Here is a 21,291-nt window from a genome sequence, read left to right as displayed (position 1 = left end):
CACCCTCACACCACCCTCATCCCCACACCACCCTCATCCCCACACCACCCTCATCCCCACACCACCCTCATCCCCACATCACCCTCATCCCCACACCACCCTCATCCCCACACCACCCTCATCCCAACACCGCCCTCATCCCAACACCACCCTCATCCTCATCCCCACCCTCACACCACCCTCATCCCCACACCACCCTCATCCCAACACCACCCTCATCCCAACACCACCCTCATCCACACACCACCCTCATCCCACACCACCCTCATCCCCACACCACCCTCATCCTCATCCCCACCCTCACACCACCCTCATCCCCACACCACCCTCATCCCAACACCACCCTCATCCCAACACCACCCTCATCCCCACACCACCCTCATCCCAACACCACCCTCATCCTCATCCCCACCCTCACACCACCCTCATCCCCACACCACCCTCATCCCAACACCACCCTCATCCCAACACCACCCTCATCCCAACACCACCCTCATCCCCACACCACCCTCATCCTCACACCACCCTCATCCCCACCCTCATCCCCACGCCACCCTCATCCCCACCCTCATCCCCACACCACCCTCATCCTCACACCACCCTCATCCCCACCCTCATCCTCACACCACCCTCATCCTCACACCACCCTCATCCCCACACCACCCTCACACCACCCTCATCCCCACACCACCCTCAACCCAACACCACCCTCACACCACCCTCAACCCAACACCACCCTCATCCTCACACCACCCTCATCCCCACCCTCATCCCCACACCACCCTCATCCCAACACCACCCTCATCCTCACACCACCCTCACACCACCCTCATCCCCACACCACCCTCATCCCCACCCTCATCCCCACACCACCCTCATCCCAACACCACCCTCATCCCAACACCACCCTCACACCACCCTCACACCACCCTCATCCCCACCCTCATCCCCACACCACCCTCATCCCAACACCACCCTCATCCTCACACCACCCTCACACCACCCTCATCCCCACACCACCCTCATCCCCACCCTCATCCCCACACCACCCTCATCCCAACACCACCCTCATCCTCACACCACCCTCACACCACCCTCATCCCCACACCACCCTCATCCTCACACCACCCTCATCCCCACCCTCATCCCCACACCACCCTCATCCCCACACCACCCTCATCCCCACACCACCCTCATCCTCACACCACCCTCATCCTCACACCACCCTCATCCCCACACCACCCTCATCCCAACACCACCCTCATCCCAACACCACCCTCATCCCCACACCACCCTCACATCACCCTCATCCCCACACCACCCTCATCCCCACACCACCCTCATCCCCACACCACCCTCATCCCAACACCACCCTCATCCCCACACCACCCTCATCCTCACACCACCCTCATCCCCACACCACCCTCATCCCCACACCACCCTCATCCCCACATCACCCTCATCCCCATACCACCCTCATCCTCACACACCCTCATCCCAACACCACCCTCATCCCAACACCACCCTCATCCCCACACCACCCTCATCCTCACACCACCCTCATCCTCACACCACCCTCATCCCCACACCACCCTCATCCCAACACCACCCTCATCCCAACACCACCCTCATCCCCACACCACCCTCACATCACCCTCATCCCCACACCACCCTCATCCCCACACCACCCTCATCCCCACACCACCCTCATCCCCACACCACCCTCATCCCAACACCACCCTCACCCCCACACCACCCTCACACCACCCTCATCCCAACACCACCCTCATCCCAACACCGCCCTCATCCCAACACCGCCCTCATCCCAACACCACCCTCATTCCCACACCACCCTCATCCCCACACCACCCTCATCCCCACACCACCCTCACACCACCCTCACCCGTACACCACCCCCACACCCCATTCCACCACCCTCACTTCCTCTCGGGCCCGCGGTCTAATCATGCGTCTTGTCTTTGGTCTTGCAGGTCCTGCTGGTGATGGGACAGGACCTTCAAGTGACCCCAACTCCAGCCACAGCCAGAAGTCTAGGTGCTGGGCAGCGATGAAGATACCAAAAGGATTGCGAGCCACATACCCAAGACTCAGGACACACCAGAGTTTGAGTCCTATGGTGACACTAGATTTCCTGTCACAGCTGTCTCCAACACTCTCCGCCATTCCAGAGACACTCACCTCGGTTGGGCGTTTTAGTGAAGAGGCTCCTGGGACACTATCTGGTGCCCACCACACAGCTGATCCGGTACAGCAGGTGGAGATAGGAACCCCGAGGGGACGGATTGTCGGAGGATGGTCCGACCGCAGGGACTAGCTGCCGTCCAGATGGGTTTCAGGGTTCTGGAACGGGCTGCCACGTAGCCAGGAACTACACGAGGGGTTGGCGGCGAGGATCCAGGACCTGCAGATCCAGGTGGAGAGTCCAACTGCGTAAAGGAACACGAGGGGGTGCAGGCAATGCGTGCCACCCAGGTCAACACCGCATGGGTGATGTCCGCGTTGGAGCCTTGGGGTTTTGGCTATGGATCAGCATGTCCTAGGCCAGGGGCAATCTGTGCATGCGGTTGCTGAGGCTCAGGCCAAGGCTGCCCTCTCAAAGATATTGCACCTGCATTCCTGAGCGTGGCCCAGACGCAGCAGGCCATGGCTGAGAGCGTTGACGGCATTGCCCAGGTGCTGGCTAACGTGGCGCAGACACAGAGGGAGATGGCCCAGTCCCAGAGGGAGATGGCGCACTCACTGGCTGAAGGGACACAGACCCAGAAAGTGGTGACACAGTCACAGTGTGATGTGCCGCAGTCCCAGATGGAGATGGTCCACTCCCTGTGCTCCATGGCACCGAGCATGCAGACCCTGGTCAAGATGGCAGCGGGCCTCCAGGACTGGCAGCGCCAGGTGGCAGGGGAGCCTCTGGGGATTGTTCCGCTCGCACCCCCGTCCCATGGAATAGCCCAGGACACCGTGAGGGAGGAGGAGGTGCTGGAACAATGCAGCATCTCGGACTCCCCCACCCCCCATTTCCCTGCCGCATCTGGTAGGCAGCGGGCAGAACAGGGCAGCACCACGCCACCTGAGACACCCAAGCAGCAACCGGGCCCATCCAGGGCGGGCCATCCCAGTAAACGCCCACTAAAGGGGACCCAGATCGCAGGATAGGAATCACAGCAGGCTGCTTCATTCCTAATGTACCTTCTGGGGATCCACCTAAATATAGTGTTCGGGTTCATAAGGCCAGAAAAGTAGACACCGGTTAAGTTGGCTTAGGAGCAGGGCACTGTTCAGTGATAGGGGCTAGAGCACGTGTCTGTACATATGTTTTCACATTAAACATCTGTACACAATGTTACAACCTGCCTTGGTGCTTCTGTCTAATGCATGTGAGGTGCGGGCTGGACGTTGGGGGTGGTCTTAGTTCAGGACTGCAGTTCAGCCAGTGCTCACCACTCTGGTGTCCCACCGCCCTCCTACCGCAATACCCCCACCCCCACCCCACCCTCTGTCCCCACATTCGCCACCAAGGAATCGATGGGACCTTGTAATGAAATGGCCAGTTCACATGCAGTGATCACTCAGGTAGACGGTGCAAACTGCTACCGTGGGCAGGAGTCAAATGTTGTCAAACGATTTGCAGCATCAGAGATCAACCCAAGTGGGTTGTCAACATCCTCCATCACATAGACCATACCCGCTGTTCCTGCCAATTCAGGGCCCGCACCCCATAGTGTGGCAGGTACCCCTCACGGAAGGGGTTGCATAGGGGCTGGGGGAAGTGGGGTGGGGGCTGTGTGGGATGTGGTGTCCATCTCCTTGTTCAGTTCTCACCCCCCAGTCGGAGAACCTGGAGGCAATCAGAGCATCCCGTGCACATTGGCCCTGGTGTACATGTTGTGCGACCACCCTGTGCCTGCGAGGGCCTCATGCCCTGTCCATCCTTGACCTCCCCCACATCCTCCTCGTCGAATGAGGACTGCCGTTCATCCTCCTCCTCCTGCATGTCGCCCCTCTGCAATGCAATGTTGTGGAGGATGCAGCAGGCCACTTCGATGCAGGCGACCCTCCCAGCGCAATACAAGAGAGCCCCTCCAGAGTGGTCCAGGCTCCTGAACCGCATCTTCAGGATGCCGAAGCACTGCTTGATCACTCTCCTAGTGATTGCTCTATGGGCATCATTGTAGCGAGTCACCGCATCGGTCTGTGATCTCCGAATTGGTGTCATCAGGCACGACTGCAGTGGATAGCCTCTGTCGCCCAGGAGCCAAACCCCTTTGAGGTGTGCGCCTTAAAGAGGAATCATTGAGTGTGCCAGGTTGAAGGTGTCGTGCACCTGAAGGCATCCTGGCGGGTTTGGTCCACATTGAACTGGCTGTATTGTGCTGTCTAGGCAGATAGGGCCTCATGACGGCGCTGATGCATCTGTGCACCGAGGTCCGTGAGATCTCGGACAGGGCCCCGTGCCTGGAAGGACCCCATGATGTAAACGTTCAGGGTGATTATCACCTTGCCGGCCATCGGGAGTGGGTGACCTCCCCCATATTCCTGCGATGCCAGGTGTGCCATGATCTGGCAGATATGTCGCAGTGTCTCCCTGCTCATCCGGAGTGTTTGACAGCATGCCCAGTTTAACAGGTCCTTGAATGACAGGCACTGCCGGTACACACGAGGCCTCATGCAAAGCCTCTTTTGCACCTCCTCCTCCTCGGCCTGTTGGGCGGTCTTCTCTCTATCCTTAACAGCTGCCTCCTGTTCCTCTGCAGCAGGCTCCGCACCTGCACCTTCCTCCTCCCCCTCAAGCAACTTCAGCTTGTACAGCCTCAGTGCTTCCCCAGGGCTGTGGCCACTAGGAGGAAGGCCATTGCTGGTTAAATTCCAATATCTATTGTCTGCAAGGCGTGCAGAGTTCATAAGTTCAGTCTCTGAGGTGGGCGACGAACTCTGCTTGACCGCCTCAAGGGAGGGGCAATGGCTGGCCTCAGGAGCCGGGAGGGCTGCAGCACCGTCAGGGGCAGGCAGAGCGACCGGAAGCGCCACACAGTCCACGGCGGGATCAGTAGAAGCGCTGGGCGGAGGATCCCGTGACGACCCTGGAACCAGGCGAAGGGCACGCCTGTTGCGGCGCCGAATGGATCCATCCGGTAAGCGGACCAGAAAGGAGCGGGGGGGCCACCTGCTTTAGAATGACAACAGGCGCAGACCAGCCACCATCAGGGAGGTGGATGCAAACCTTGTCACGTGGATGGATGTCGGGAAGGTCAGCAGCCCGTGAGTCGTACAAAGTTTTCTGCTGCAGTTGAGACATGTGCATGCGGTGGAGCACGGGGACATAATCGAGGTTGGGAGTGAGAATCGATGGCACCGTCGTTCTGAGGGTGCGGTTCATTAGCAGCTGAGCAGGCGACAGGCCGGTGGAGAGCGGGGCGGACCGATATGCCAGCAGAGCAAGATGGAAATCTGAGCCGGCGTCGGCGGCCCTGCTGAGGAGCCGCTTAACAATCTGGACCCCCTTTTCCGCCTTCCCATTGGATTGGGGGTATAGGGGACTGGACGTAACATGCTCGAAGTTGTAGTGTCGTGCGAAGCCGGCCCATTCCTGGCTCGCGAAACAGGGGCCATTGTCTGACATGACCATCAGCGGAATGCCATGTCGGGCAAATGTCTCCTTACACGCCTTGATCACAGCCGAGGATGTGAGGTCGTGCAGCCTGATGACCTCCGGGTAACTTGAGAAGTAGTCGATGATAATGACGTAGTCCCTGCCCAATGCATGGAACAAGTCGATGCCCACTTTGGTCCAAGGTGATGTGACGAGCTCATGGGGCATCAGGGTCTCCCGTGGTTGGGCGGGCTGAAAATGCTGGCAGGTAGAGTAGTTGAGCACCACATTGGCGATGTCATCATTGATGCCCGGCCAGTAGACGGCCTCTCTGGCCCTGCGGCGGCACTTCTCGATCCCGAAGTGCCCTTCATGGAGTTGCTCCAACGCTAGCTGGCACATGCTTTGTGGGACAACGATGCGATCCAATTTCAGGAGCACCCCGTCGACAACCGCCAGGTCATCGCGGACGTTGTAAAATTGCGGGCATTGGCCCTTGAGCCACCCGTCCGACATTAGGCGCATCACCCGCTGCAGAAGTGGATCAGCCGCTGTCTCGCGGCGAATTTGCATCAGTCGTGCATCCGAAGCTGGCAAATGAAAGGCTGCAAACTGGACGTGAGCGTCTATTTGGCAAATGAAGCCGTCATTATCACATGGAGTTGTGATTGACCTTGAGAGGGCATCGGCAATGGCAAGGTCTTTACCCGGGGTATAGATCAGTTGAAAGTCGTACCTGCGCAGCTTGAGTAGGATACGCTGGAGGCGAGGCGTCATGTCATTCAGGTCCTTCTTGATAATATTTACAAGGGGGCGGTGGTCTGTTTCAACCGTGAACTGCGGAAGCCCATAGACGTAGTCGTGGAACTTCACGACTCCGGTGAGAAGGCCGAGACACTCTTTCTCGATTTTCGCATAGCGCTGCTCTGTTGGAGTAATCGCCCGTGACGCATACGCAACAGGGGCCCATGACGAGGCCTCGTCTCGTTGGAGGAGCACAGCACCAATGCCCGATTGACTGGCATCAGTAGAGATTTTGGTCTCTTTTGTCGGGTCGAAAAAAGCCAACACTGGGGCCGTGGAAAGCTTGGCCTTCAGCTCCTGCCATTCACGCTCGTGAGCAGGGAGCCATTGGAAATCTGTGGTTTTGCGAATCAGGTCTCTGAGGGCCGTGGTGTGTGAGGCGAGATTCGGGATGAACTTCCCGAGGAAATTCACCATACCCAGGAACTGGAGAACCGCTTTCTTGTCCTCGGGCGTCTTCATGGACGTGATTGCTCCAATCTTGGCCTCATCTGGACGCCCCCCCTGGTGGGAGATGTGATCCTCCAGAAACTTGATACTCGGCTGGCCGAAGGAGCATTTGGCCCTATTGAGGTGGAGGCCGTGTTCGTGGATGCGCCTGAAAACACGCTGAAGGCGGGCAATGTGTTCCTGCGGGGTGGTTGACCAGATAATAATGTCGTCGATATATACCCGGACGCCGTCGATCCCCTCCATTATCTGCTCCATGATCCGGTGGAACATTTCGGACACAGAGATGATGCCGAATGGCATCCGGTTGTAGCAGAACCTGCCAAAAGGTGTGTTGAACGTACACAGCTTCCTGCTTGACTCATCTAGTTGGATCTGCCAGAAACCCTTCGAGGCATCCAGTTTTGAGAATAGCTTGGCGTGGGCCATCTAGGACGTGAGCTCCTTCCGTTTCGGAATCGGGTAGTGCTCCCGCATGATATTCTGATTTAAATCTTTAGGATCAATACAGATCCGCAGCTCGCCGGATGGTTTCTTGACGCAGACCATGGAGCTTACCCAGTCTGTTGGTTCCGTGACCATAGAGATGACTCCTTGGTCCTGGAGGTCCTGGAGCTGTTGCTTGAGGCGGTCCTTGAGGGGCACTGGGACTCTGCGAGGTGCGTGAACGACAGGCGTGGCGTTGGGCTTGAGTAAGATTTTGTATGTGTAAGGGAGCGTGCCCATGCCTTCGGCAACATCATGGTATTGTTGGATGATGGAGTCGAGCTGCACCCTGAAGTCTGTGTCAGAGGATGCAGGTATATTGCTTGAAGAGAGAGAGTGTACTCTCTGCACTAAGTGGAGCAGCTTGCATGCCTGTGCACCAAGCAAGGAGGCTTTTGAGGCAGCAACAACCTCGAACGGGAGAATGACTGTGTGAGCACGATGTGTCACCTCAAGGCAGCAGGAGCCACTGGCGGCGATGGCATTGCCATTGTAGTCCAGCAATTTACAGGCAGATGGCAGGATAGCAGGCTGTACGCAGAGCTTGCGAAAATCAGATGACGTGATGAGATTGGCAGAAGTGCCAGTGTCCAGGCGGAACCTGGCAGGGGACCGGTTGACCGTAAGGGTGGCACACCACTCATCATCCTGGCTGACGCTGTGGACTTGGACAGGTTCAGTGCCACGGTTGGGGGACACCCTGTTGGTAGTAATGACGCCGATTTGGAACAGGACCTGTAGTTCATTGCAGGCACAGTCGGAAGCAAGGTCTGGAGTAGGTTAATTGATGGCAGGCTGGATAGTCCTGACGTCTCTGTGGGGCTGGGTGGACCTTCGAAAAGCAGTAGGCATGGAAGATCTGCACATTGCAGCGTAGTGGCCTCGTTTGCCACACTGCAGGCAGCGTCGGGACTTCGCAGGACATTGCCGCTTTAAGTGGGCGGAGCCGCAGTTGCTGCACGCCGGAGCATTGTTGGGACGTTCGTCGCGCCACCGCGCATGCGTGGGGTGATCCAGCGTAGCGCGTACCTGCGCGAAGCGGTCTGTGGCGTCAGCGCACTCGCTGCGTGTGGGTGCGGGACTCCGCAGAAAACGTGCGAAATGGCCGCCATCATTCAGGTCCAGAGCCTGAAGAGATTTTATCATCTGGACCCGTTCTGCCTCGTAGGGGGCTTGTCGCGCTGTTTCAGCAGCCTGGATACAGGAGTAACGCATGGAGGCATGTTCATGAAGCACACAGATCTCAATGGCCGTGGAGAGAGTGAGCTGCTTTACTTTTAGTAGCTGCTGGTGCAGGGGCTCAGATTGAACACCAAAAACAATCTGGTCACGGAGCATGGAGTCAGAGGTGGATCCGTAGTTGCAGGACTGCGCAAGATCGCGGAGGTGGGTAATAAAGGACTGGAAAGGCTCGTCCTTACCCTGAATTCGCTGCTGAAACATGTATCTCTCAAAGCTCTCGTTGACCTCGACCGCGCAGTGGCTGTCGAACTTCAGAATTATGGTCTTGAACTTCGATTTGTCCTCCCCCTCATCGAAGGTGAGCGAGTTGTAAATGCGCAGAGCATGGTCACCGGCTGTGAAGAGGAAGAGAGCAATCTTCCGTGCGTCCGAGGCAGCTTCCCTGGCTTTGAGGTACAGTTGGAAGCGCTGTTTGAAAAGTTTCCAGTTGGAGCCCAGATTCCCTGCAATGTGGAGAGGCGGCGGCAGGCGAGCGGAGTCCATTCTGTAGGATGGCTGGAGACTGGTGGAAGGCAGATCACTGAAGGGTAGGTCTCAGAAGTGCGAGCATTCCTCAACTCCTGGTACCATGATGTGTTGGCTTATGTAGGCTTGAGAGATGAACAGACACTTCCAACACTGATGAAGGTTTAACTCAATTTTATTAACTACTTCTAACTAACTAACACACGATGACTGTGGGTCTAATTAATGCTAACTTGAACTAGAGACCTAAGCCTTGTCCGAACCAGTTGATTCTCTCAGCACGTGTTGTAAGTCTGTGCTGGGCTGAATAAGTTCCTGTTACACTCAGAGGCAGCACCCAGAATGAGAGGGCACCATGGTTCCCGCTGCCTTTATAGTGTGTGTATTCTAACTGGTGATTGGCTGCGGTGTTTGTACATGTTGATTGGTCCCTGTGTGTGTCCATCAGTGTGTGTCTGCACCATGATATATTGGTGTATATTATCACACCAGGGCCAGGATAGAATCCTGAAGTGGGTAAGACAGACAAGTCCTGCAACTGGTACGCTCACTCGATTTGGGTGTATCAGGACATCGGGGCAGACCCGGCCAAGCTCTGGGCAGAATTCAACAGAGCCTAGGCAGCACTTTATAAGAACAAGGTCGGAATTGAATCCGGGTCCCTGGCGCTGTGAGCGGATGACTTTAATTGTGTATAGGACCCACGGACACACAGATCTATCCCCATATCAGGGTGGGGCGGGGGGGGGGTGAAAATCTAACATGGTGAAGGAACTAGGGAACTAGGCACATTCATGGAACAGATGTGGGCAGTGGACCAATGGAGATTCACACGCCCAGGGGAGAAGGAGTTCTCCTTCTTCTCCCAGGTACACAGGGTCTGCACCAGGATCAATCTCTTTGTAATGGGGAAATTGGTGCTTCCAGGGGTAGTATGAGCGGAATACTCCGTAATTGTGATCTTCGACCATGCTCTGCACTACATGGATATGAGGTTGGAGATGGGCTGAGCCCAACGCTCCCCATGGAGGCTGAACACGGCCCTCCATGCCAATAAGGCATTTTGCAAACGATATCACAGGCCATAGACGGGTACATTATTAACAAACAGAATGGGGAGGTTTCATCCTCCATGGTCTGGGAGGCGCTGAAGGCTGTGATTGGAGGAGAAATTATTGCATAGAAGGATTGCAGAGATAGGAAGGAGAGGGCAGATAGGCAACAGCCATACTGAAGGTGGACCGGCAGTACTCCACAGCTCTGTAGAACTACTGGCAAAGAGGAAAAATGGACTTTGATTTGCTCTCCACTAGGAAAGCAGTGCCCCATCTCTACCAGACACAGGGGACCTTTTACGAACAGAGAGACAAAGCCAGCCACCTGCTGACTCACCAGTTGAGAAAGGAGGAAGCCACGAGGGAAATAGGCCAGGTTAGGGACAGCAATGACCCGCTAGTCGCCGCGCTGGAAAGGGGCAATAAGGCCTTTGAGACCTTCTACATGGGGCTGTACACCTGGCCCTGAGGGGGACTCGGGGACTGGACATGCCAGTCATGGAGGAAGATAGAAGACGGGGCCTGGAAGCACCGTTAGAACTGGGGTAAATCATGGAGAATATCAACTCCATGCAGATGGGGAAGGCACTGGGACCAGATGGATTCCCGGTGGACTTCAACAAAACTTTGCAACAGCACTGGCTCCGCACTTGCGGATGATGTTCACAGACTCACTGGTTAGGGGCACCCTGCCACCACCACTGACACAGGCCTCAATATCGCTGATATCCAAAAAGGACAAAGACCCCCCGACTGAGTGTGGGTCCTACAGACCCATCTTGCTGCTCAATGTAGATCGAATGTCCTGGAAAAAACACTGGTGAGGTGGCTGGAGAGATGCGTGCCGGAGGTAGTCGCGGAGGACCTGACGGGCTTTGTCAAGGACAGGCAGCTAACATCAAACAGGTGCCTGCTGAATGTGATAGTGGCCCCATCCCAAGAGAGAACACTAGAGGTGATCATCTCCCTGGACGCAGAAAAGGCCTTTGACAGAGTTGAGTGGAAATATCTCATAGAGGTACTGGAGCAGTTTGGGCTTGGCCTGTACAGTACTCCCATGGTGAACGTACGGACAAACACCAACAACTCTAAATAATTCCACTGCACAGGGGCATAAGGCAGGGATGCCCACTGTCCCCACTGCTGTTCGCCCTGGCAAACTAGCCACTGACAATTGCCCTCAGAGCAGCGAAAGGCTGGAGAGGTATTTTGGGGGGTGGGGGGGGGGGGGGGGTGGAAAGAGAGGATAGAGTCTCACTGTCTGCGGATGACAAGCTCCTCTATATCTCAGACCCACAAGCCAGCATGGAAGGGATCATGAAGCTCTTAAAGGAGGCTACAAACTCAATCTGAGCAAAAGCAAAGACTTCCTGGTGAACCCACAAGGGAGAGAAGCAGAGCTGGAGGAACTACCATTCAAACAAGCCCAAAACAAATTCTGTTACCTGGGGCTCTAAATAGCCCACAACTGGAGACAGATCCACAAGTGGAGCCTGACGAGTCTGATGGAGGAAGGTAAATGGGACCTGCAGAGGTGGGGCCCACTCCCATTCTGGCTGGCAGCGAGAGTGCAGATGATCAAAATGGACGTACTGCCCAGGTTCTTCCTCTTGCTCAGATCCCTCCCAATCTACATCCCCAAGGCCTTCTTCAACAAATAGACAAATTAATCATGACATTTGCGTCTGTGTGTGTGTGTGTTGTGGATGGGAGATGGAATCTGGGGTTCCAATAAAGGAAAAGAGGTCAGGGAGGCCTGGTCCTCCCAAACCTACAGTTCTACCACTGGATGGCCACAGCAGAAAGAGTGAGGGGCTGAGTGAAGGTGCACAGGGACATCCCTCCGAGCCCTGGTCATGACCATACTCCCCCCCCCCCCCCCCCCCCCCCCCTCCACCAGTCATTGAAGATACCCAGTGGTAGTAGCCGCTCTCCGAATGTGTTGTCAAATGAAAAACAAAGAACAAAGAACAAAGAAAAGTACAGCACAGGAACAGGCCCTTCGGCCCTCCAAGCCCGTGCCGACCATGCTGCCCATCTAAACTAAAATGTTCTACACTTCCTGGGTCCGAATCCCTCTATTCCCATCCTATTCATGTATTTGTCAAGATGCCCCTTAAATGTCACTATCGTCCCTGCTTCCACCACCTCCTTCGGCAACAGGTTCCAGGCACCCACTACCCCTGTGTAAAAAACTTGCCTCGTACATCCCCTCTAAACCTTGCCCTTCGTACCGTAAACCTATGCCCCCTAGTAATTGACCCCTCTATCCTGGGGAAAAACCTCTGACTATCCACTCTGTCTATGCCCCTCATAATTTTGTAGACCTCTATCAGGTTGCCCCTCAACCTCCGTCGTTCCAGTGAAAACAAACCGAATTTATTCAAATGCTCCTCATAGCTAATGCCCTCCATACCAGGCAACATCCTGATAAATCTCTTCTGCACCCTCTCTAAAGCCTCAACATCCTTCTGGTAGTGTGGCGACCAGAATTGAACACTATACTCCAAGTGTGGCCTAACTAAGGTTCTAAACAGCTGCAACATGACTTGCCAATTCTTCTATTCAATGCCCTGGCCAATGAAGGCAAGCATGCCGAATGCCTTCTTGACTACCTTCTCCACCTGTGTTGCCCCTTTCAGTGACCTGTGGACCTGTACACCTAGATATATCTGACTGTCAATTCTCTTGAGGGTTCTACCATTCACTGTATATTCCCTACCTGCATTAGACCTTCCAAAATGCATTACCTCACATTTGTCCGGATTAAACTCCATCTGCCATCTCTCCGGCCAAGTCTCCAAACAATCTAAATCCTGCTGTATCCTCTGACAGTCCTCATTGCTATCCGCAATTCCACCTACCTCTGTATCAACTGCAAACTTACTAATCAGACCAGTTACATTTTCCTTTAAATCATTTATATATACAACGAACAGCAAAGGTCCCAGCACTGATTCCTGCGGAACACCACTAATCACAGCCCTCCAATCAGAAAAGCACCCTTCCATTGCTACTCTCTGCCTTCTATGACCTAGCCAGTTCTGTATCCACCTTGCCAGCTCACCCTGGATCCCGTGTGACTTCACCTTTTGTACCAGTCTGCCATGAGGGACCTTGTCAAAGGCCTTACTGAAGTCCATATAGGCAACATCCACTGCCCTACCTGCATCAATCATCTTTGTGACCTCTTCGAAAAACTCTATTAAGTTAGTGACACACAACCCCCCCCCCCCTCCCCTTCACAAAACCATGTTGCCTCTCACTAATACGTCAATTTGCTTCCAAATGGGAGTAGATCCTGTCTCGAAGAATTCTCTTCAGTAATTTCCCTACCACTGACGTAAGGCTCACTGGCCTGTAGTTCCCTGGATTATCCTTGCTACCCTTCTTAAACAAAGGAACAACATTGGCTATTCTCCAGTCCTCCGGGACATCACCTTAAGACAGTGAGGATCCAAAGATTTTTGTCAAGGCCTGAGCAATTTCCTCTCTAGCCTCCTTCAGTATTCTGGGGTAGATCCCATCAGGCCCTGGGGACTTATCTACCTTAATATTTTTCAAGACGCCCAACACCTCGTCTTTTTGGATCTCAATGTGACCCAGGCTATCTACACACCCTTCACCAGACTCAACATCCACCAATCCCTTCTGTTTGGTGAATACTGATGCAAAGTATTCATTTAGTACCTCGCCCATTTTCTCTGGCTCCACACATAGATTCCCTTGCCTATCCTTCAGTGGCCAACCCTTTCCCTGGCTACCCTCTTACTTTTTATGTACGTGTAAAAAGCCTTGGGATTTTCCTTAACCCTCTTTACCAATGACTTTTTGTGACCTCTTCTAGCCCTCCTGACTCCTTGCTTAAGTTCTTTCTTGCTTTCCTTATTTTCCACACAGGCTTCGTCTGTTCCCAGCCTTCTAACCCTGACAAATGCCTCCTTTGTCTTTTTGATGAGGTCTACAATATCTCTCGTTATCCAAGGTTCCCGAAATTTGCCGTATTTATCCTTCTCCTGCACAGGAACATGCCGGTCCTGAATTCCTTTCAACTGACATTTGAAAGCCTCCCACATGTCAGATGTTGATTTACCCTCAAACATCCGCCCCCAATCTAGGTTCTTCTGTTCCCACCTAATATTGTTATAATTAGCCTTCCCCCAATTTAACACATTCACCCTAGGACCACTCTTATCCTTGTCCACCAGCACTTTAAAACTTACTGAATTGTGGTCACTGTTCCCGAAATGCTCCCCTACTGAAACTTCTACCACCTGGCTGATCTCATTCCCCAATACCAGGTCCAGTACAGGCCCTTCCCTATTTGGACTGTCTACATATTGTTTTAAGAAGCTCTCCTGGATGCTCGTTACAAATTCTGCCCCGTCCAGGCCCCTGGCACTAAGTGAATCCCAGTCAATATTGGGGAAGTTGAAGTCTCCCATCACAACAACCCTGTTGTTTTTACTCGTTTCCAAAATCTGTCTACCTATCTGCTCCTCTATCTCACGCTGGCTGTTGGGAGGCCTGTAGTAAACCCCCAACATTGTGATTGCACCCTTCTTATTCCTGATCTCTACCCATATAGCCTCGCTGCCCTCTGAGGTGTCCTCCCGTAGTACAGCTGTGATATTCTCCCTAACCAGTAGCGCAAATCCTCCACCCCTTTTACATCCCCCTCTATCCCACCTGAAACATCTAAATCCTGGAACGTTTAGCTGCCAATCCTGTCCTTCCCTCAACCAGGTCTCTGTAATGGCAACAACATCATAGTTCCAAGTACTAATCCTAGCTCTAAGTTCATCTGCCTTACCTGTAATACTTCTTGCATTAAAACATATGCACTTCAGGCCACCAGACCCGCTGTTTTCAGCAACATCTCCCTGTCTGCTCTTCCCCAGAGCCATACTGGCCCTATTCCCTAGTTCTCCCTCAATGCTTTCATCTCCTGACCTATTGCTCTGGTACCCACCCCCTGCCGTACTAGTTTAAACCCTCCCGTGTACACTAGCAAACCTTGTGGCCAGGATAAACACTTCAACCTAGCCGAAATATCCCCTATGACCCCCATCTGTAAAGTCACAGGTTCACGGCTGCAACAGTAGACGCCATCTTCAAAAGGTGGAGAGACGACTAGGGAATACTGACCGTTAGTGACATGCACATACGACAGACTAGCGACCCTGGAAGAACTCCCTGAAAGTTTCTGGCTACCTAAAGAGAATGAAATGAGGTATATAGAGGGTGATATCATCCGTAGAGAAATGATGATATACCCCCAGATACCAGGACACTCGCTAGTTGAAGAACTGTTGGACATGGGCGACCTGAGGAAGAGGAACTGTGGGGACCAGTATGGATGACTGTTGGAAGAGGTATGCATGCCCCCCCCCCCCCCCCCCCCCCCCCCCCCCCCGATGAAGCAAGGAAAGAATGGGAGTAAGAACTGGGCTCAGAAGTGTGTATGTTTGGGGGGGGAGGACCTTGGATTGAAGCACCACAGAACGAACTCCACCTCCACATGCGCAGGCTGAGCCTAATGAAGCTAAAGTTGGTGCACAGTGCGCACCTAGAATCATAGAATCACTACAGTGCAGATGGAGGCCATTTTGCCCAAGAAGTCTCACCTTGGACCTCTGAAAGAGCCTTCATGCCCCACCTTGTCCCCATAACCCAATGACCTCACCTACCGTTTTAGACACTAGGGGAAATTTAGCATGGCCAATCCACCTAACCTGCACATTTTTGGACTGTGGGAGGGAACTGGAGCACCCGGCGGAATCCCACGCACACACGGGGAGGACGTGCAGACTCCACACAGACAGTGACCCAAGGCTAGAATTGAACCCAGGGCCCTGACGCTGTGAGGTAGCAGTGCTAACCACTGTGCCACCCCAGAACCCATGTTCACCCAGAACCGGTGGTGGAGGACAAGTGCGATCGGTACCAGGGATGCCTGGCCACCCACATACCCATGCTCTAGGCCTGCCCCAGACTTGTCGGGATCTGGATGACTTTCTTTGAGGCAATGTCCAAATTTGTGGGGGTCTTCGGGGTTTCAGATCAGCCAGAACTCCTTATAGGGAGGGGGGCCAATGTCTTAGTCTTTGCCTCCCTGCTTGGCTGGCGATTGGCAGCACCAGCAAAGCTGCAGACTGGCTGTCCGACCTGACTGAATTTCTCCAACTGGAGAAGATAAAATGCGCCATTCCGTGGGCCGGAAAAGGGCTTCCACATCAGAGGAAAGGGGTAGGGGGGAGTGGGGGAAAAGTCCATAAAAAAGTTTGTGGGGCATAGTTGCAGGGGACAGGCCCAAGGGCAAGTGGAAAACCAGAGGGAGAAGCAACACACTGGGTAATACTCGCTAGGGCCAACACTAGGCAGTGCAACTGAGGCAGATCGGCCAAATGGGGCCCAGAACTACAGTGAGAGGGGAAAACATGGAGATATAAATATTTATAACTGATCTTTGTTTGTTTGTGTTTTGTTTATCTTGTCCTTTGGTCCATCTCTTTTGTCATTTTAATTTCTCCTTGGTTACTTTTATTTGATTGCATGCGCGTTATGACACTTGTAATTTAACATACGAACTGAACAGTGTACCATAAAAATTGTGAAAACCAATATAAACATTTAAAAAAAAAAGATGTAATGACCAAAAATAAACGAAAGGGAAAATAAGGGAATAAACAGGAAGGATCCGTCCATCATATTTAGAATTTTGCTTCTTGAAATTGTATCAGTGAACAGTGGAAAACAGAGTGCAAAATATGCAAACCGTCATGGCAAAGCCACTCCACTAACATGTCAAAAAACAGTGCAGAAAAGAAAATGCCAAAAACCAGAACTCCTGATTTCACAAGCAAGCACTGTCAATTACCTTTTAAGATAACAAGTTGCACAACTAGGGCACATATCTTTACAGAACCACCTGTGTCAAACGAATGCTATAGGCGCTGTGCCTGTTCTCCGCAGATATTCCAGAAATGTACGGGAAATCTCAGAGACAAGCCTGAGCTTGTGCCCGGCTGCCAAGGACTTCTGAAAAGATTCACCTGGATGTTCTGTGGAAATGTTAGCTTACCATTCCAATGTTTCAGAATGGAATAGACCAATTCATCCAAACAAGTTGACGTTGGCATCAATCAGTTCATTGTGACCCATTGGGACTGTGCTGAAACAAATTAGGATTGGCCCCTGATTGACGTTACAGAGAATGCTGCGATTGGTAATCTTACCCTCTAGGTTAAGGCCAGATAGGAACTGTAGCCTAATGGGCCCCAGATTCTCTCTGAAAGAATAACAGACTGGAATAAATAGATTTTTTAACATTTTGTTTAATGTTTGCTACTTTAAACAAAAGAATTCATCTTAATTATTACATCATGCTACAGATTACTTACCATCACAAACGAGACAAGTTACAAAAACAAATATTTATCGTACAATTATACATATATACATTCACTAAAAAGCACAACTACTTGCTTATTTTATTTTTTAAAAGTTTCTTAACAGAGCCTTAAAGCTCTTTGGGCCTTTAAGGGGTGATTCAATGTGAATGGCATCAGACCACTTTTCATTTTACATTACGATCTGAGTAAAATTACTGCTGACATCTTTACCTACATCTTGCCGATCTGACAATTTTAAATGTACACTTTAAGGTAAGTCTGAATATACAGGAGCCTCATAGTTTCCAAATGCCAATCTAATTTACTGCAATGCATACTCATTAATAACATTAGCTGATATAAACTGTAATACACACAGAATGAAGTGTCGGTTTATTGAGCTAATGGAATATCTTTTTGTTGCTGCTGTGGAGTTTACATTCAGATAACAAACACAAAGTTACATTATTCAACTATGTACATGTCTCTTAGTTTTGTTGTATCAGCCTGTGCTCTTACCTGAGTTGATGCAGGCAGACAAAAATCATGACATTTGTTTTCTGACAAATCAAACCTTATACCATTTAATTCTAAACGCTAAGGACAACTTCTTTGTTGATGCTGCATCAGAATTATGACTGGACAACAAGGATCTTTTCATTACGTTGACATAGGCATTGCAAACATTCATGGGTGCTTCTCGGCTAAAATGTCAGCATACTTGTTTTATAACTCAAAAGGCTTGTGGCTTGAATGAACTGGAAAATGTTATGGCTAACCATCAGAGAGATGTATAACATGCAGTAATTAAACAGCGTGGTTTGGTTATAAACTGGTCAGTATAATCAAACAAGTTACGTCTATTCCAGTTCAAAATACAGAGGCCGTTCTTGCTGACGGGATCTTTCAGTCCCACAGGTGGCGGTGCAAAGAACGGGAAACCCCATTGGCGGGCAGCCTTAGCCGCCACAAAACATGATATGGGGGTGCCTGAAAATCCCGATGAGAGTCTTCATTTGTAGGGACTTGTGAATGAATATTTGAGCTATTGCTGAATGTGCTACTGTACACTTACTGAATTTAACCACTGAAACTGAATGTGTTTGAGCTGTGAGAGATTGCAACATGTAGCAACTTTAAGAACAAAAGATGGGTGGCCTAGTGTGGGGCAGGGAGGTTTGCATTAAGGATACACATGTATGGGATATTAAAAAAGGGGGAGTTTAAGATGGAGGACAAAGGTCAGAGTCTGAGTTGCCGAACTCAGCATTGAGAACCGAGGACTGCCATTCTCCAGCATCCTCTAATCTTATTTCAGATTCCAGCATCAGCAGTATTTTGCTTATTTCATTAACTCAGTTCTGAAGACAGTGCCAACAATACGAAAGCAAATACTGAAGATGCTGGAAATGTGAAATTAAAAAAATAAAATGCTGGATGAAAGGTCATCAAGCTGAAATGTTAACTCTGAATATGGCTAGTTTGTTTTTGTGTGTTACGTGACCATAAACACCCATAAAAATGAAAAGTGATTGCATATGTTGACTGAGATTTTCTCACAATAGCTGTGACATTCTTAGGGCTATAACTGTGAAGCTTCTGAGTAATCCTACCTCGGGTAACTTCAAGTCATTATGATTCATCTTTGATGACTTGATTATGCCTGTAAGGTTTATCAAGTATAAGTACATAGATTGAGAGGAATGCAATAGATAGCTTTAGGTTGATAATTGGCCTTGTAACATCTGTAGCTTTAAATAAAATCTTCATGCCAATCCATTATTTGGGAGGCTTTAAAAGTACAGTATTCTCATGTTTTTAAGAAGTTTCTGGGTGAAAGAAAAAAAGTACTTGTACTAAGAGAACACCTTATTGTGTCTCTCCTGACATTGCAAACACAAAGGTCATATGAAGTGCAGTTACTGTTGTTATGTAGGTGAGTATAGTGTGCAAATCGTTGCCCAAAAACTTCCTTGCCCAAAGGCGATGCAACTGTTTCAATATAGCTTTTCACAACTTTCAGAATTTTTCGTTATATATCAAGAAATGTGGCTGCAATGCATTGTGTTTATTTAAAATAGTCACAAACACATTTGAAATGTCTATAAATTAGAGGCTGGTTCTCCCTTTCAGGAGCTGTGTCCCCACGCTGCCGTAAAAACTTTGACCTTTCATGCCAGAAAAACTGGCATCAAAAGGCCCCATATTCATAGCCCTGCAGAGGGCTAGCAGGGACCCGTTGTGAATCTGGCAGCTTTAGCACTTCCGGTCAGAGGCCATGCATGCACACGGCGGCAGCCTCCCGCAGCCGCACCGTGCTCCATGGCGGACTCAAACCGCAGAGCTGGACCATGGAAATAGTGTCCCAGATCGGCCATGCGTCTGACCCGGACCACCCGCCCAAAAATAGCCCGGTCCCGTATGAGGCCCCCCATGCCCTCTGATTGGCCCGTCCCCGACCATGGCGGCTGCGGACTGCAGCTGCCATGCAAGCATTCCGAACGGCAGGACCACATTAGATCCACGCCTTTGGGACTTCGGCCGGTCAGAGGCAGGGCAGGCCTCCAGCAAAGGCCACAGGTAGAGGATACACGGCCCGGAGAATCAGTTAACTGGCACCGATCCTGATTCCATGCACGAAAGTGGATTCTCCGCCCTGGCGCTGGATGCGATTTCGGCGTCAGGTTGCGGAGAATCCAGCCCCAGACTTGAGTAACACAAACCAAGGTGATAAATTTTTAGCGGTAGTATAAATGAGTGATTTTGGAAAAGCTGCTCGTTATCCAACTCTCCTAATTATCAATAAAAGATGTATAATAGGCAGTAAATCTGATCAGTTGTTTTATCCTAACTCCAAAAATTAACTCCATTATGTAACTCTTAAAAACATTATCATTTTTAGCTTTCTTTGAAGTGATCAATTGCCCATTTGCTCCCAATCTCAAACTCCTGTTCATTTGATTCTTTATAAAGTTGATGTTTTTTGTTAATAAAAGTGTCTAGTGTTTGTAGTAATGCTTACTTCTACGTATTCCAATTTAAAAACTAGCTACGAGTTCTTCTTGATGAGAAAACACAGTTAAGTAATGTGAAAATGTCCATCAATTTTCACCAAAAGTCCTCGTATTTTGTTCACATTTTACATAGATCCCAGTACTGTACAGAAATACTAGTTACAAACAGTCTACCTAATTTTGTACATTTATTCTTGCGTCAGTGAGGAATTTCTTGGTTCCATAATCATATGCTTTCGGAATAAATCTAGTTGTTCAGTGAGAGCTTTAATCTCTTGCTGTGCCTCCAATAACTTTGTCTGCAGACCTGTGTTTTCAATGTGCAGCTTTTCTTTCTCCTCTCGAAGCAGAGTTCTTTCCTACATCAGCAAAAGAACAAAAACATTATTGCATATAACAGTAATTTGGGCTGTCTGGCTCAGACATGTTGAGGGCGGCACGGTAGCACAGTGGTTAGCACAGTTGCTTCACAGCTCCAGGGTCCCGGGTTCGATTCACAGCTTGGGAGTCTGTGCGGAGTCTGCACATTCTCCCAATGTCTGCATGGATTTCCTCCGGGAGCTCTGGTTTTCTCCCACTGTCCAAAGATGTGCACGTTAGGTGGATTGACCATGCTAAATTTCCCATAGTGTTCAAAGAGGCTGGGTGGGATTACTGGGTTAAAGGGACAGAGTGGTGTGGGCTTGGGTAGGCTGCTCTTTCCAAGGGCCGGTGCAAACTCGATGGGCCGAATGGCCTCCTTCTGCACTGTAAATTCTATGACTCTATGA

General features: G+C 51.2%; 1 protein-coding gene across 1 annotated transcript in view; it reads right to left on the bottom strand.

The window, feature by feature from the left end:
* Positions 1-17,432: 17,432 nt before the first annotated feature.
* Positions 17,433-21,291, bottom strand: part of LOC119957737 (RAS guanyl-releasing protein 1-like) — a 133,204-nt gene continuing 129,345 nt past the window's right edge. The window contains exon 17 of the mRNA XM_038785822.1: positions 17,433-20,880. Coding sequence (XP_038641750.1) covers positions 20,710-20,880 — 171 coding nt within the window. The 3' untranslated portion in view covers positions 17,433-20,709. The remainder of the gene's footprint in view (positions 20,881-21,291) is intronic.

Source organism: Scyliorhinus canicula, chromosome 2 (assembly GCF_902713615.1).
Source record: "Scyliorhinus canicula chromosome 2, sScyCan1.1, whole genome shotgun sequence".
NCBI lineage: Eukaryota > Metazoa > Chordata > Chondrichthyes > Carcharhiniformes > Scyliorhinidae > Scyliorhinus > Scyliorhinus canicula.
The sequence above is the reverse complement of the archived record's forward strand: the minus strand, read 5'-3'. Positions and strand labels throughout refer to the sequence as shown.